This window comes from Carex rostrata, chromosome 2 (genome assembly GCF_964058835.1).
Source record: "Carex rostrata chromosome 2, lpCarRost1.2, whole genome shotgun sequence".
NCBI classification, from domain to species: domain Eukaryota; kingdom Viridiplantae; phylum Streptophyta; class Magnoliopsida; order Poales; family Cyperaceae; genus Carex; species Carex rostrata.
In genome coordinates, this window is record NC_135919.1 from 17219835 (window position 1) to 17235225 (window position 15391).

Consider the following 15391-nt stretch of genomic DNA (forward strand, 5'->3'; position numbering starts at 1 on the left):
TGCTGACTGTTGTTAATAAATTAAATTTATCTCCTTTATTTCTTCCAAAGCTAATGCTTAGCAGTTGATAGCCTTGTCAATGCCCTTGCTTGCATTTTAAATCTACGTTCCTACGTAAAGAACGTTATCTTGATCTCAATACCAAAACATGAAGTATAGAACGTGTGCAACAATATTTTCCAAATTTTTTTTAAAAATTACATGAAGCATCAGATCTACTTTTGAGTTCGATGAACTCATCTAATCTGTTCTAATAAAAGTTATGGTCTTCTTAAAATTATCCACATATCAGCACCTTGTCCGGTTTTGGTAAACTTTGCTCTCTTCAAGCTGAGTTGCTATAAAATGAATTTTATGCCACATCTAATCTGTTCAATAGAAACCAAAATTGCTAGTTATGACCCTCATTTTTTTCTCGAATAAAAAGGCTGTATAGCCCAGTACTATATTAATACAAAATTGTCATTACAAGCTACTTAGAAACTTAATTCTACCCTTTCCCCCCACAAAAAACCCTACTGGTTTATATTGCCTTTCATCGCTTCATCCAGTCACAACCCTGCTTCATTGACTACCTACTGAATATGGAGCAGTAGCAAGGTCTCAGTATTAACAGATACCAATCATTCATTGAGAGATGTTACATATTTATAGTACAAGGTACAAGGAAAAATATAGAAAGTAATCTAGGCAATCTTGAGGCATAGAAAGAAATCTACAGACACTAACATACTCAATACCTTCATTTTTTATTCTCTATATTGTAACCTTTGAATTTTATTTGACAGTAAATGAAATAGATTGTCTTAGAGGTTTATGGAAAAAGAAAAGATAACACATCTAATAACCATATCACTTAACGGAATTTTGTTGTTTGTTGAGCACAATATAGCTGCAATTACTATCTGATAAAGGTTACCAGTTCTGACCTGGTACAGTAATATGGTGCTCCCATTTCTACTCCTAGAAAGCAAACACTTCTACTCCTTCGTATTCATCCCTTTCAATAATTCACCTAAAAAAATAACACTACTAGTCCACTCGAAAAGCTTGAAATATGATATTTTCTTGTTCAAGGATAATTTTGTGCAAGGGTCACAAGAAAGCATATTACATCATAATATCATATTAGCGTAGAATTAGTGTTTATTAGGATTATTTTTATTTCCAATTACAAATATTGAAACCCAATACGATTCTATGTACAATAGAAGCTGACGAAATTATACAAACTGAAGCATGAAGAAAATCATAAATTACAAGATAATACAGTACAGTACAGTACAGTACAGGCATTTGGAACAACATAATACAATACAATACAATACAAGAAACCAAAATGACTACAGAATGAGAAAAGTGATAATAATGAGAAACTATTGAGTAAATAAAATATACAACCGACATAAATAGGACAAGAGATGCGTGTGTTATTGTGAGGACAACACTTGAAGAAATGAACGGTAATTAACGACCGATGGCAATACTCTCCTCCGCTTCCTTATCTATATTGAAGTAATTGCTTGTATGCTCAATCTCTATGTCATGTTGGGATCGTTCACTGAGCAGAGTCTCTGTTTCTTCGGGATTGTACTCTTGTCCCCAAGGATGCTGTTTTAGCTTGCTTACTCGAAGAAGTTCTTCGGCTACTTCTTTCATCTTAGGTCGCTCTTCCCCCTTCATACTTAGGCATTCCTTAGCTAGCTCAGCAACTACCATGATTAATTCAATATCATCTTCATGTTTAATTTCGTCATCTAGAAGCTCTTGCATTTTGTTCTCTTTCATAGCAGAGAGGAAGCGGGATGAAAGACCCCTCTCTTCTTTTGGCGCATCAAAATCTATCACGGGCTTGCTGGTTAGAAGCTCCAGAAGAACTATACCAAAGCTGTAAACGTCGCTCTTGTCTGTTAGTTGGCAAGATTGCATGTATTCTGGATCAAGGTACCCACATGTTCCTTGCACAAACGTGACAAATTGCGCTTCATCTGTCGGAACAAGTATTGAGGCTCCAAAATCTGACACCTTTGCCGTGTAATTTTGGTCTAAGAGAATATTTGCCGACTTCACATCTCCATGGAAAATTGGAGGAGATGCTGAAGTGTGCAAGTAGGCAAGTGCTTCTGCTGATTCATGTGCAATTCTTAGACGGGTTTCTAGAGAAATTTGTGATCCTTGCCTTCTGTAATGAATATAGTGATATAGGGTACCATTTGGGATGATTTCGTATACTAGTATAGGAACCTCGACCTCTAGACAGCAGCCTAGGATTTTTACAATGTTCTTGTGGTTTATTTGTGAGAGAATAAGCATCTCTTTTCCAAATTCTTTCTTTTTGCTCTCATCGACTATCTTACACTTTTTAATGGCAACTGTTTCATCTCGTAGAGTTCCTCTATACACAGTGCCATGGCCTCCATGGCCAATAATGTTCGAACTATCAAAATTGTTTGTTGCTTGTTCTACCTGTTGCTTTGTGAAGATTGTAAAACCAAACCCTTGGTTTAATTTAATCTTCTCCAACAGAATCCATCCCCCATATTGTTGAAAGTACTTCTCTTTTACTTTTGAAAGGTTTCTTCTCTCCCGAAGCACATATATAACAATCCCAAGAAATAATAGAGCAACAATACCAGCAGCAGTTCCTACAATATTTAGTGCAAACTTGCTTTATTTTTACATTCGAATATTTAGAAATATTGCTCCTAGTTAATACTTGTATACTTATATTAACTTCATTCTGATCAATGTCATTCTTAGTGGAATAACTGTTTTAAGTTTTTAATTAAAGGGGGCATGTTAATTATGGAACTTCTGTATATGTAAACATTTCGTCATCTAGGGGGCATGTCCAAATGTTTACATATATATTTGATATACTTAAAGAGATTATACTAGTTAATTATATGGGTAAAGTCTTTTTGCATTAGCGTACCTTTGAACAAAACGCTTTTATTATTATTTTCTATAATTTATGCCAAAAATATACAAGGTTTTTTGTAAAAAAAACATCCAAGTTTCCAATCTGTATCAGTTGATTCTTACCAAATTGTCCCGTTGAAATTCAACAAAACAATATATCAACCTCGATTTCAATTTCGAGTGTCAAAAGCTATGGGTCCGGATGTCAGTTTTTGAGCTTGTAATGTTCAAGGTATGGGTTCGGATTCGGTATGGTTTGACGAGTGACTTTTAAGAAAATTGGATAGAAACGATTTAGTTTGTTGTGGTCAGATTTTGCCGCTCTAGGCAACATTTAGTTTCAGCGAGCTGTATTTTTCATTTTCCCTAAAAAGCAATCCTTGCTCTCCAATTCTACATTTGTAACAAGTAACAACATTCAAAATTATAAATGTTATTTATCCTGAAAAATTAATAACGTACCTATAACTAGTTCAACGTTGAGATCGCAATCTCTCAGATTGTTATGATTACTGCGCCAGCCGAAAGGACAAGAGCACCGATATCCTCCATCAAAATTGTGACACTTTCCTGGCTTGGGGCATGCATTTTGGTATTCACATTCGTCGATGTCTGCATGAATATGATACAATATCCATAAGCCCACATATTACTACAATATATTTTTGAATTCTCTTTTTGTTTCTTGTATAGGCCGGCGGGCAACAATGAGACAGTATTTGTGAGAGTAAAAAGTGACTTTTCGCGATGGAGTACTATCATTGTTGTAATTTTTTTTATTCGCGACGGTACTTTTCGCGAAAAAGTACCGTCATAAATGTATTTTTTTTTCCCTCGCGAATACTGTCTACTTTCTTGTTGTTGCAACACAATGAAAGTTAATATATATACACCAGTAAGGCGGAACTAGAAAATCTAGATAGGAGGAATTAAAAATTAAAATACAAAAATTGTAGCTAGTGGGAATTGAACCCAAGCTCTTGCCACTAGTACATGTGATCATTTATGAGGAGGGGGGGACTAGACTATATAAAATGTTTCAAAAAAATAAATTTTAATTAAATCTTAGTATATATAACTAATATTTTAAAATCATAGTATATATAACTAATATTTTAAAATCATAGGGGTGACTTAACCACTTTTTGATTGGCTTTAGATCCGCCCCTGACTAGTATCGTGTCCGTGCATTGCAACAGAGATATTATAAAAGAACAAAAAAAAATCTAATGCAATATGACATATTTTCACATAAAATGTATCAATTAAAAAAGTAATTATTTAATTGAGCGAGAAATAAGATGTGAACCATATTAGTTGAACATTTCTAATTTATTGTATATTTTCAATTACAAATTTACAACAATTGAATATTTGTTTTCTCTTTAACAAATACAAGTGGAATAATATAGTTACTACTATAATATTTTCAATATACAACAAGTCAATTATTTTTCACTGAACTTTATTATACTAAGATTGATTTTTTCAGAAATAATTTAAATTTAGAACAAATTATTTTTAATATCATTAATGGATATACTCCCTACATTCTTTAATTGCTTTATTTTTTAAAATAAATTGGTCTTGAGTCAAAGATTTTTCTTATGTTACACTTGTTACTTGCCTTAAGTGTGAAAGCGATAATAGCAAAAAAATAACTCAAAAATGAAATAAAAAATAACCAAAATATTAAAAAAAAATCTCATACAATAAAAACAAACGATAATATTGATAAAATTAATTTTGTAATTTTTATCTTTATTTTATTTTTTGTAACTTCGATTTAATATTATTGGATATTCTATAGACATTAACGTAAAAAAAAATTATACTTTGTAAAGATGGTTGGGCTTAAAGAATTATAAAGTACACTATATTATCAATTATTTTATTCGTTGGGTCAATAATTAATTACTGTAAAATTTAAATTAATAAGTAATTCACAAACGAGATATATCTAATTAATTAAATAAGGTATGTTGAAATATATATATATATATATATATATATATATATATATATATAGAGTACGGCTAACGCGCTTCCTCTAGCATATGGGCCGAAATGCTTCCGGTGGAAATTTGAAATTTCAAAATCCAAAAAGTCGATCTGAACCGTTCATCTTCTTCTCCATATTAATATCTGCTTGGAGACCAAATTTTACATTTTTCTGAAATTTTTTACTATTTATTAAGCCACTTTGAAAATTGCTGATCCAACGGTGGCTTACCAAACAGTAAAAATCAGAAGCTACCGTTGGATCAGCAATTTTCAAAGTGGCTTAATAAATAGTAAAAAATTTCAGAAAAATGTAAAATTTGGTCTCCAAGCAGATATTAATATGGAGAAGAAGATGAACGGTTCAGATCGACTTTTTGGATTTTGAAATTTCAACTTTCCACCGGAAGCATTTCGGCCCATATGCTAGAGGAAGCGCGTTAGCCGTACTCTATATATATATATATATATATGTATATATATATATATATATATATATATATATATATATATCTAAGTATTTTACAAAATTGTTGATCCAACGGAGGCTGCTGATTTTACTGTTTTGTTAAGCCACCGTTGGATCAACAATTTTGTAAAATACTTAATAAATAGTAAAAAAAATCAGAAAAATGTAAAATTTGGTCTCCAAGCACATATTAATATGGAGAACAAGATGAACGGTTTGGATCGGTCATTTGGATTTTGAATTTTAATTAGATTTATGGTTCAATGCACAAACCCCTCCATGCATTGCAATGCACCATAGCCCATCTCTCTCTCTCTCTCTCTCTCTCTATATATATATACATATATATATATATATATATATATGGTGCTGCATATAAAATTTAAAAACTATTTTTTAATATATATTGCTTATTATAAATTTTAAACAGTTTTTTTTTTTCAATAGTAGGTAATTTCTCATGATCAACCTAAATTGATAGTGCCACAATTACAACCTATTTCAGTTCTAAATTGTATTTTACTGTATACAACTTATATGCCTCAATTCCACTAATCCACTTTCTCTTAAGTATGTAATATAAGTTTTTTACAATAAAAAATAATGCATTCTTACACATTGATCTCAACTCTATAGTAATAATAATACTACTATTATTATAATACGGCATATAAAATACATTAATTTGCTCTATATATACTCAATATAATGTTTAATCGAAATCTGTAGTATAGATGTCGCATGTTCATTCCAAAGAAGAAAGGAGGGATAAAGAAATCAAGCACGAGATAAAAAAAAGTAAGACATATCAATACATTTTCCATTACAGCACCGTCAATTTTAAGTATATTAAATTTTAATTCTAACCAAATTGTGTGCATTACGTGCGAGTAAAGAGATGTATTGAATCATACAAAGACATATTATTTGATTTGAGGGTTAATATTAAATTCAAAAGTTCATCTTTTAATCACAGACATTGGCGGATTAGGACATCTGTGTGCTTAATATAAGAATGGAGATAAATAAAAGAGAGCAAGAGAAGGAGAGAGTAAGAGAGAAAAAGACCTTGGCAGCCTTCATGAAGGTAAGGATTGCCTTCATAACCATCGGAGCAGTTGCAGAGATAACCATGACCATTGACTCTGTTCTTGCAAATACTGTTACTGCTAATGCATGCATAGGAGGATTTGGTTTTCAGTGCAATGTCGCATGTGGTGTTTTGACTGTTTTCTATGGCCCAGTCGATCACTACCGGCCTTGTTGCGGTATAGCTATTCAGCTCGTCTGTGGTGATGTAAGAGGTGTTGAACTGAAATTCAGCTTTCTCGACCACCATAGCATAGCCGCAAGGAGAAAAGCTATACACCTCCGAGTTGGTGTACCCGTAATCAAACGAGATTACAAAACGATTTGTTTCTTTGGAGATAGCTGTCTGGCAACAGCCAATTCCATTACAGGATCCATACTTATTCAGGGTATCTAGGCTGTCACACGAAGAAAGGCACCCTACTGAGTAATTAGCACTGTAGTCAAGGAGGAGATAGCCAAATGCATGACAACCAAGGACAGTAAATATGTTCTTCTCAGTGTTGAGCCAGATTGGTTTTCCAGTCAAGTCCAACATATAATCAGACAATTGGTTTTGCTTTGTGGTGTTGTCGTAACACCATGAAGATATTGGGCTGCTTACACGTGCCTCGCCTAAGGACAAGCTTATATTCAGAATCTCAATGCTTTGGTCTTTCCCAAGGTAAGGTAAGAGTTTACCTTTCGTAAATGACTTCTGGCAAGTGATATTGAATTCTTCAGAGAAGGAGCAATTTGTACCAATGCCGAAAGGGTATGGGATGAGAATTCCACCGCAGCTCTCTGGGCACCCAAGTAGCGTAATGTTGCTCTTTGAAGATTCAGTGCTTTTCAACAGCAGGAGGAGAAGAACAAGTTGTACTTGCAACGAGTTTATTTTTGTTTCATTCATCATATTCATAGATAGCCTTAATTAATTACTCAGTAATCCACTAATTAATTTCTCTAGTTTCTGTCAATAAAGTAGATGCACCGTTACAGAAGTTCGAGGCTTCTTTATATAGTCTTATGATGAATTATTTTTAATTTAGTTACATCAGATCCAAAAATGATGACCTCATCAAAATGACGCGCTTAATAAACATTATCAAAGCCCCGCCGGCCATACATTTTCATATATCACGTGCATGCTGTTTTGAAAGAGATAATGTTTACTTTTTATTCCTTTAATTTTAATAATTAAAAACTAGTTTGTAATTATAATCGCAAAAATAATGAGCCACACATTTTAATATCACTATTTTAATGTCCATACATTCAATTATCCGTATTGATTGGAACTGTGGAGCCTTTGAAAGTTATTATACTGTAAACAATCGGGTTGTTAAAATTCCTTCTCCAATTCAAAATAAAAGAAAATATTTTACAAAGATTATGCTTGTTGGTTATCATTATAGCCGCATATGTTAATTTTGAGAAGGAAAAAAAATTATTGGACACAAGCAACCTCTCCCTTTTCTCCTCGGGGTCAAAATATTTCTGAAAAATATTTCTAATTTCTGTGGTACGTGGATATGACACTATGTTAGCATAAATATAACACATACGATATTTGGATTACAGGAAGTTAGTGTTGAGGCCAACGAAAATCATGATGATCTACGGGATTATCTGTGTTGTGTTGAATATAAAAGCAAAAACATATCTGAATTCATGAGTTTTTTTTACGTGCGAGCAATACCGATTCGATTCTTCTAAAATAACAAGGCTCTTTAGAGAGTCTCATTTAGTTTTTTTTCTCTTCAAAGTCTCTCACACTCCTCTTTAATGAATTCAGATAGCTTTGCATTTTGGGAACCAAACCATAACATACAGCCCAAGGCAGTTCTTGGCCATCTAATGTGGTAATTAATTATTCAGTTTAGCCTATTATAAAACTGGAAATTAACTCAAAGTTCTACACACACATTCTATATGACACATTAATGCTCAATAAATTATAAAACACATGACTACTTTTAATTTAGCATAAAATTGACAGTATACAATACAAAATTATTTTACATATTAGTCAAATGTTGGATTAATGATTCAACAAGCTCTCACTTAGACTATATGTGAGACCTTATAATTATGTATTGTGCATAACCGTAGTGAGATCTCTACTTTTCTATCACTTCTAGAATGTGGCCCAAAACAATTACATCCATCAATGATATTACTATAGGATCAAAGCAGGTTTTGCCACATTTATTCGTAACTCAACCAACAGTGGTCACAGATATTAACATAACCAAATGACATGAAATATGATTTGAATGTGTAGTATGAAAATTTCACATAATGTGATCATAACGTGCTTATATCCAACTGATTCACCCTTAAATGAGATCAACTTTAATAGAGTTAGAATGTAAACTAAACTGAAACTTTATTTCTTCAAAAATATCCTTAACCATAAATATCCAAAAAAATTGAATAATCTGAAAAACAAATATGTCATATAAGCATTAATACAAAATCCCACTAAAATTGTATATATTTACAAACTAAAGATTTGTAATTAACATGACACTCATACAAGCAACATGCTCATAAAAAATATTTTGGGTGACAACTCCTTAATAAATGAATCTGCAATCATGGAGTTTGTCCTGATATGCTCAATAGACAATTGCCCATTCTGCAATCTTTCTTTTATAACTAAGAACTTGATGCTCAATAGACAATTTTAATAAAAGTAAACCCTATTAGCTCAAGACATATGTTTCCATTAATAAGTTGTCTTTGGACAAAAATATTAACTTCTTATGATACCTTAGTGTAGTAATCAAGCTAACATGTCAAACAATTAACTTTCCTTGGACCAATTAAATTGGTCACATGTAAATAATCCAAATAACCATCACTACTCTTAATTATTACCACAATATGCACGTGTAACTTTAATAAATATTGATATTTCTTTAGGCCGGTGAATAATTATTACCACGCATGAAACCATCACCGATTCCCATCAATTAAAAATAAAAATTACAGGTAGGTAGATAACAAGCTGATCAAAATGGACATCTCATTTGCATAATTTAGTAGCCACTAGTGGTACATGCACCACTGGTACAAGCAAACACTTGAACAAAAAGGGCTGATTTGACCCCTACTGACAAAACAGAAAATATGGACCAAAACAGGGACTCAAATGCAAATCTAAATTTACCATCAAATAGAGGACTCAAAAATACACAAGTTCAAGACAAGTTTTACATTTTTATGATTTTATTTCGATTTTTAATGAATTTTCAAAGTTCGACATTTGAATCTGGAAAATGCTGAAAAAAACAGTGCATTTTCAAAGTTCGACATTTGAAAAGTCTAACTTTGAAAATAGTTAGAAAATAGCACAAAAATCCAAATGGAGAAAACTTCGGCTCTAAACCACTTGTTTTTCTGTCCTCTATCTAAGTGTGTAGGTGGATTTTGGATTTGGACTTTTGATCAGCCTGCACTGGCTGATCTGTCACAGGAGGTCAAGAAGGGATCTTAGCCAACTTATTATATATATTCTAACTTTACTATTCCTATATAAATATTTGACTATACATATATAGTAATAGAGGGCATAGATGAAAATAATAGTCAAGGAGGAGAGGAGAGGCGCAGATCAATACCTCAATCTAGTCGTTGAGATCGGAAAGGGAAGGGCGCGGCGATCCTTCTTCTTCCAACTCCACCTTTTCCTATGAGATAGCAACAAACAAAAAGACTAAGCAAAAGGCGCTACTATAATTTAAGCAATTGGTTAACTACTTTGAAGTACTTTGAAATAATTTGGATTTATGTTACAAAATTTGGATATACTATTAAAATCTAACCAAAAATAATTTGCCCCAAAATCTGGCTATGTCTCCTAAAAATCTGACCTGATTTCACCTAAAAATTTGACCTAATTTCACCTAAAAATCTGATATATGACCTGATTTCACCTAAAATCTGGTTGTCCCAAAATTAATCTTCATCGAATAAATACTTTGAAATAATTTCAAAATTCAAAAACTAGACATCTAAAATCAAAATTATTCCTTAAATGACATCTAAAATATGATAAAAGTCTGCTATATATGATAAAAATCTGCTATATACTTGACTGTATGATAAAAATCTGCTCCTAATTGAATATAAATTATATCCCAATTTAAATCTAAATAGCAAGTCTATAAATAGCTGCTGCAAGTCTAAATCGACCCATAAATAATTGTCTTGTCTTTACTTGGAATAAGAATTTCAGAAATTCAGAAATTATTTAATTTAGAATTTCAGAAATTCAGAAATTCAGAAAGGGAAGGGGTTCAGAAATTTAGAAATTACTTCACAAACAGTACATGTACCAGTACCGATTATTTCACAAATTCACAAATTTAGAAATATGGACAATATCAACATAATCAATTCATGCCCGCATTCAAGCTTTAAGTCAACCATTAATGACTATTTTACCCAAATCAAACATAACTTAGAAAGAGAAAAACTTGTACCAGTATGAAGAAAATCGAGCAAAGAAGGTCCTGCGGCTGCTGACTGGTGCAGAGAGGAAGGGTTTCGGTTGGGCACAGGTGGCGGTTGAGCGTTTTCGCGTTTCTGGCGAGAGCGAGAGACAGGGAGAAGAGGGAACAGGGCGGGTCAGAGAAGAGGGAAGAGGGAAGAGGGCGGCTCCGTCTGGCGAGCTGGTGGCGCGACGGCGCCTTTTCTATTTTTTCAACGAGAGAGAGCGCGAGAGATCGAAAGGGCTGGGCGGGTTAGGGTTTGGCGCGAGAGAGAAAGGGTCTGGCGCCTGTTCTTTTTTTTCGGAAAAATTACTTTCTGCGACCGGCGCAATGACCGGTCGCTAATTCTGGTCGCAGAAAATCCCGGTCGCCTATCCAAGTTGTTTTTTTTTTTTTTAACGGAAAAATCACTTTCAGCTACTGGCGAAATCCCCGGTCGCAATTTTCGATCGCTGAAAAAATGTTTTGTTGTAGTGAATATTTACACTCATTACATATACACAATAAAACATTTTATATTTAAAAATATTAATTTCAAAAGGAGAGCTCAATTTAATAAGGTGCAATTGTAATCAATTCGTTTTAAATATATAACTTTAATACCTTTATTTAAAATTAAAATTATATCCAATTCTAAAATTACAGTTTAAACTTAAATCTAAATTCATCCTAATTTATTAACAATTAAATATTAAATATTTTTTTTCTCTTTCGATTCTCATTTACCATGTGAATTAATTTAGTCCAATTGTAAAGACATCATCTTAAATTAAAGCATACTTTCATCAAAAACTAAAAGGCACAAGTGGTGTAGTGGTAATGTCCTTAAATGTAACATTAAAGCACAAGTGGTGTAGTGGTAATGTCCTTAATTTCTTCTCAAGTGGTGTAGTTGGTAATGTCCTTTCTTAAATGTAACATTCAAGCACAAGTGGTGTAGTGGTAATGTCCTTAATTTCTTCTCAAGTGGTGTAGTTGGTAATGTCCTTTCTTAAATATACACAAGTGGTGAGTGGTAATGTCCTTTCTTTTCAACCAAATGGATAAGGGTTCTAGTTATGCATGTGGCAATTTTGAACTTTTTGGTGTGGCAAACTGGATTGGAGAAACAATTAAGTTGTTTCATTGCAAAATAGACTGACCGAAATATAGCTGAAATGGTCTGTGTTGGCCCGAAACTTCTGAACCAAAAAATATGGACTTTTGGATTAAGCGGTCTAAAACTAAGTCTGAAACAGTCTGTTTTGGCCTAAAACTTTTAAACCGAAAAACATGGTCTTCTGGATACGCTGAAACAAAATTTCTGAAAAGGTGTTGTCTGGTACGGTGCAAAACTGGTTCTCTGCTAGTTAAAGTCGGTTCACACGCGGTTCATGCATGTAGTACGATTTCTAGTATTTGTACCGAATTTAAAGGGCAAAATTGATATGAAAACAGTAAAAATTCACTAAATTAATAAATCTAACACCACCAATTAAACATAATTATCAAACCAGAAAGTATAGAAAATCTTATGAGGCCAACGAAAACCATATGACCTACGGGACCATCTGTGTTGAGTAAGGGGCGGATCCAATAATGTCCAAGGGATCTCTGGATTTTGAAATTCAGCGGATGCTCCCCCTGAAAATTGTGCTGAAAAAAGTTAAAACCTTTTGGGCTTAGCCCGTTAATTTCTTTTAAATATTGCTGAAAAATGTTAGCTTGGGTTTATTGGATCCGCTGATCATTAAAAAGAATTAACGGGCTAAGCCCAAAATGAATTCGCGGCTCCAACATTCCAATACACTTTGAAAATTCGCTCTTACTCGCTGACTCCGAAAGATAGCACAAAACCAAGTTCGTTCGCCCCCTCTCCCTTGCTCTCTGACTCCGAAGAAGCCGAGTCCGAACTAGGGCTGGCAACGAGCCGGCTCGGTCCGAGTTAGACCAAGCTCATGGCTCGCTCGTTTTAGCAACGAGCAAGTCATGAGCGAGCCACCATTTGAATCCGAACTAAAAAAGTGGTTTGTGGCTCGCTTGTTTTTGCAACGAGTGAACCGAGCCAGCTCGTAAAAGCTCGTGGGCCAAAAGCCTAAATGTTTTAGATAATGTATTATAAAGTCAACTACTATAAATTAAGTTTGTAACTAAATTCATACATACTAAATTACTAAATCTTCAAATTCATACAAACACAGTTCACAAAATAAATTCATGCATATCAAATTCACACCAATGCATGAATTCATACTTGGACCGAGCTGGCTCACCAGCTCGCGAGCGAGCTAGACCCCAGCTCAAACTTGTTAATTTTGAATCGAGCTAGTGATAAGCTAGATTGTTAATAGCTCGGTCCACTAACGAACGAATTGTTAGTGAGCGAGCCAGATGCGAGTCATGATCGATCCATGAGCTACGAGCTTTTTTGCCACTCCTAGTCCGAACCAATCTCTCTCTAAGTCCGACTCCGAAGCTCTCTCTCACTCTTCTCTCTGTTAGCGACGCCGACACGCCGACGGTCTCGCAGAGTCTAAACCTAATTTTCCTTCTTCAATTTCTGTTTGCGGACTGAGCCTTTGAAATTGTGTTAGATTCGTGTAGTTTTAGGTTTCTTTGGATTTGCACTGTGATTATTTGAATTTGCATCTCTAGCCATTTTTGGTTTTTGCTTGCTTAATTGAGGGGTTTTTGTGGTGAACGACTTGCAAATTTATGAATTTGTGATATCGGGTTCAAAGATCCCCATGCATCTAAGATTTTTTCTTGGCGGTCTTAAATAATTAACCAAACAGCCTTATGGCTAACAGTGACAGTCTATATATATAATTATATATAAAAGGACTATATGGATCGTGGATGAGCGGACATTCTTAAAATAAAATTAGTCCAAAATATTGTTACAATTGAAAATATATAAATTTAAATAATTATAACAATTCTCTATTTGAAAGTTCGTAATTAAGAAATAGCACGGACTAGCAACCAAAAATTACAAATTTACAATATACTATGCTGTCTGCTGAATTTTCTGAGATCTCAGCTATGCATTTTATGGTGAGGCAGTTATTTGTAAGATATTGTTTGCATAGTGACAAATGAATAGTTTGGAGGCGGGGTTAAAAATTTGTGATTCGGGTATAGGTCGGGAATGATTCGGTACAACAAGGAGGTTTAAAAAAATAAAATAAAAATTCTTATTTTTTGCGTTTTTATAGCAAATAATTCGTTATTCGTATTTTATTCGCAAATAAAATGTATTATATATGTTTTTTTTGTATTTTTTTCGGAGTTCAGTTCGAAAACGTCAAAAAAAACGAACAAAACACTAATTATTCACGAATTTCTGACGTACAATGTTACTTTTATGATTGTTTGTACTTCAATATACTGGCTCTGTACATCCTGTACTCAAACTAAATCCCAGAACCCAATAATAAACTCCTCTCCTCCATCGGGACAGTAGTCCTACCTTGATCAGTTGATCTCAATTCTCAAGTGTGCAACAATTTGCAAATAATTTTGTAAAATATGCGACCCTGGCAGACATCTCTAGAAGTCTTGAACGAAAATTACATGGTGGAAAAAAAAATAAAGAAATCAACATTTGGGAAAGAAACCACTCTGAGAAGATTAAATTGAATGCTTCAAAATCACAAAAGTCCAGTATGGCTGACATCCCTAACAGACCAAAATAACTGAGATTTCGTAGGGGTTTTAAGTACTTGAACAACAACAATTAACCGTGAACTCCGTTTGACAAGGTAGGAATATATAGGAAATAAATAGTAAGCATGTGCAATTTGGATCTCATAAGAGAGAATAACGAGACCAGTTCAATGGAAGATGGAAGTAGGGGTGTTCATTGGTCTAGTTGGATTAAAATCAAAATAAATAAGTAAATTAAAATTTTATTCGGTTATTGAAAATAAAATCGAACTGACTGAATTAAACTTGTCAACCTAACAAGAACCAAACCGTACTAAATTTCAATTCGTTCGGTTGAACCAAAATTATAAAATAAGAAATTAATCATACAAATAAACCCACTGATATTAATTCCATATCCAACTATTAATCTAAAAATTTGAAAAAAAAAAGAAAACACCAGCAAAATATAAGCAAAAAAAATAAAAATAAAAATGAACCGATTAGGAAAAGTTATAATCTTTTCCGGTTCAGTTCAAACCCAAATAAACCTGATCCAATATACCCCCTAAATGGAAACTTTCCAATTCTATTTGAAGTTTTCCAGCAACACATCGGATATTAGACTTGGACAGAGTCCGATTAGTATGACATCAGTGTCATATGACCCTAATTTCAAAATTGATTTAATAGACTTCAAACGGCTAATCCAAACCATTTAAACTAATTTACTTTATGAGTGATGCATTTACAGACAATTTTTTATATTTTCAAGTTATTTTAGTATCAAATCAAGCGGTAA

The 15391-nt window shown here is 33.3% G+C and overlaps 1 protein-coding gene across 1 annotated transcript; it reads right to left on the bottom strand.

Annotated features, from left to right (window-relative positions):
• Positions 1-1464: 1464 nt before the first annotated feature.
• On the bottom strand, positions 1465-7092 carry LOC144546364 (wall-associated receptor kinase 3-like). Its single transcript, XM_078294910.1, has 3 exons — positions 6461-7092; positions 3385-3534; positions 1465-2645 (listed from the first exon to the last, which is right to left on the bottom strand). Exons 1-3 carry the CDS (start codon positions 7017-7019, stop codon positions 1468-1470), a joined length of 1887 nt encoding a protein of 628 aa, XP_078151036.1. The 5' UTR covers positions 7020-7092; the 3' UTR covers positions 1465-1467.
• Between the last annotated feature and the right edge of the window lie 8299 nt (positions 7093-15391).

What these genes read in the sequence shown, in the direction of transcription:
- LOC144546364 (XM_078294910.1), bottom strand. Translation starts at nt 7,019, where the DNA reads ATGTTGGACTTGACTGGAAAACCAATCTGGCTCAACACTGAGAAGAAC. An exon ending in CCTTCATGAAGGCTGCCAAG is followed by an intron (nt 3,535 to 6,460) that starts GTCTTTTTCTCT and finishes ATATTCATGCAG; the next exon opens with ACATCGACGAATGTGAATAC. An exon ending in CAACGTTGAACTAGTTATAG is followed by an intron (nt 2,646 to 3,384) that starts GTACGTTATTAA and finishes TAAATATTGTAG; the next exon opens with GAACTGCTGCTGGTATTGTT.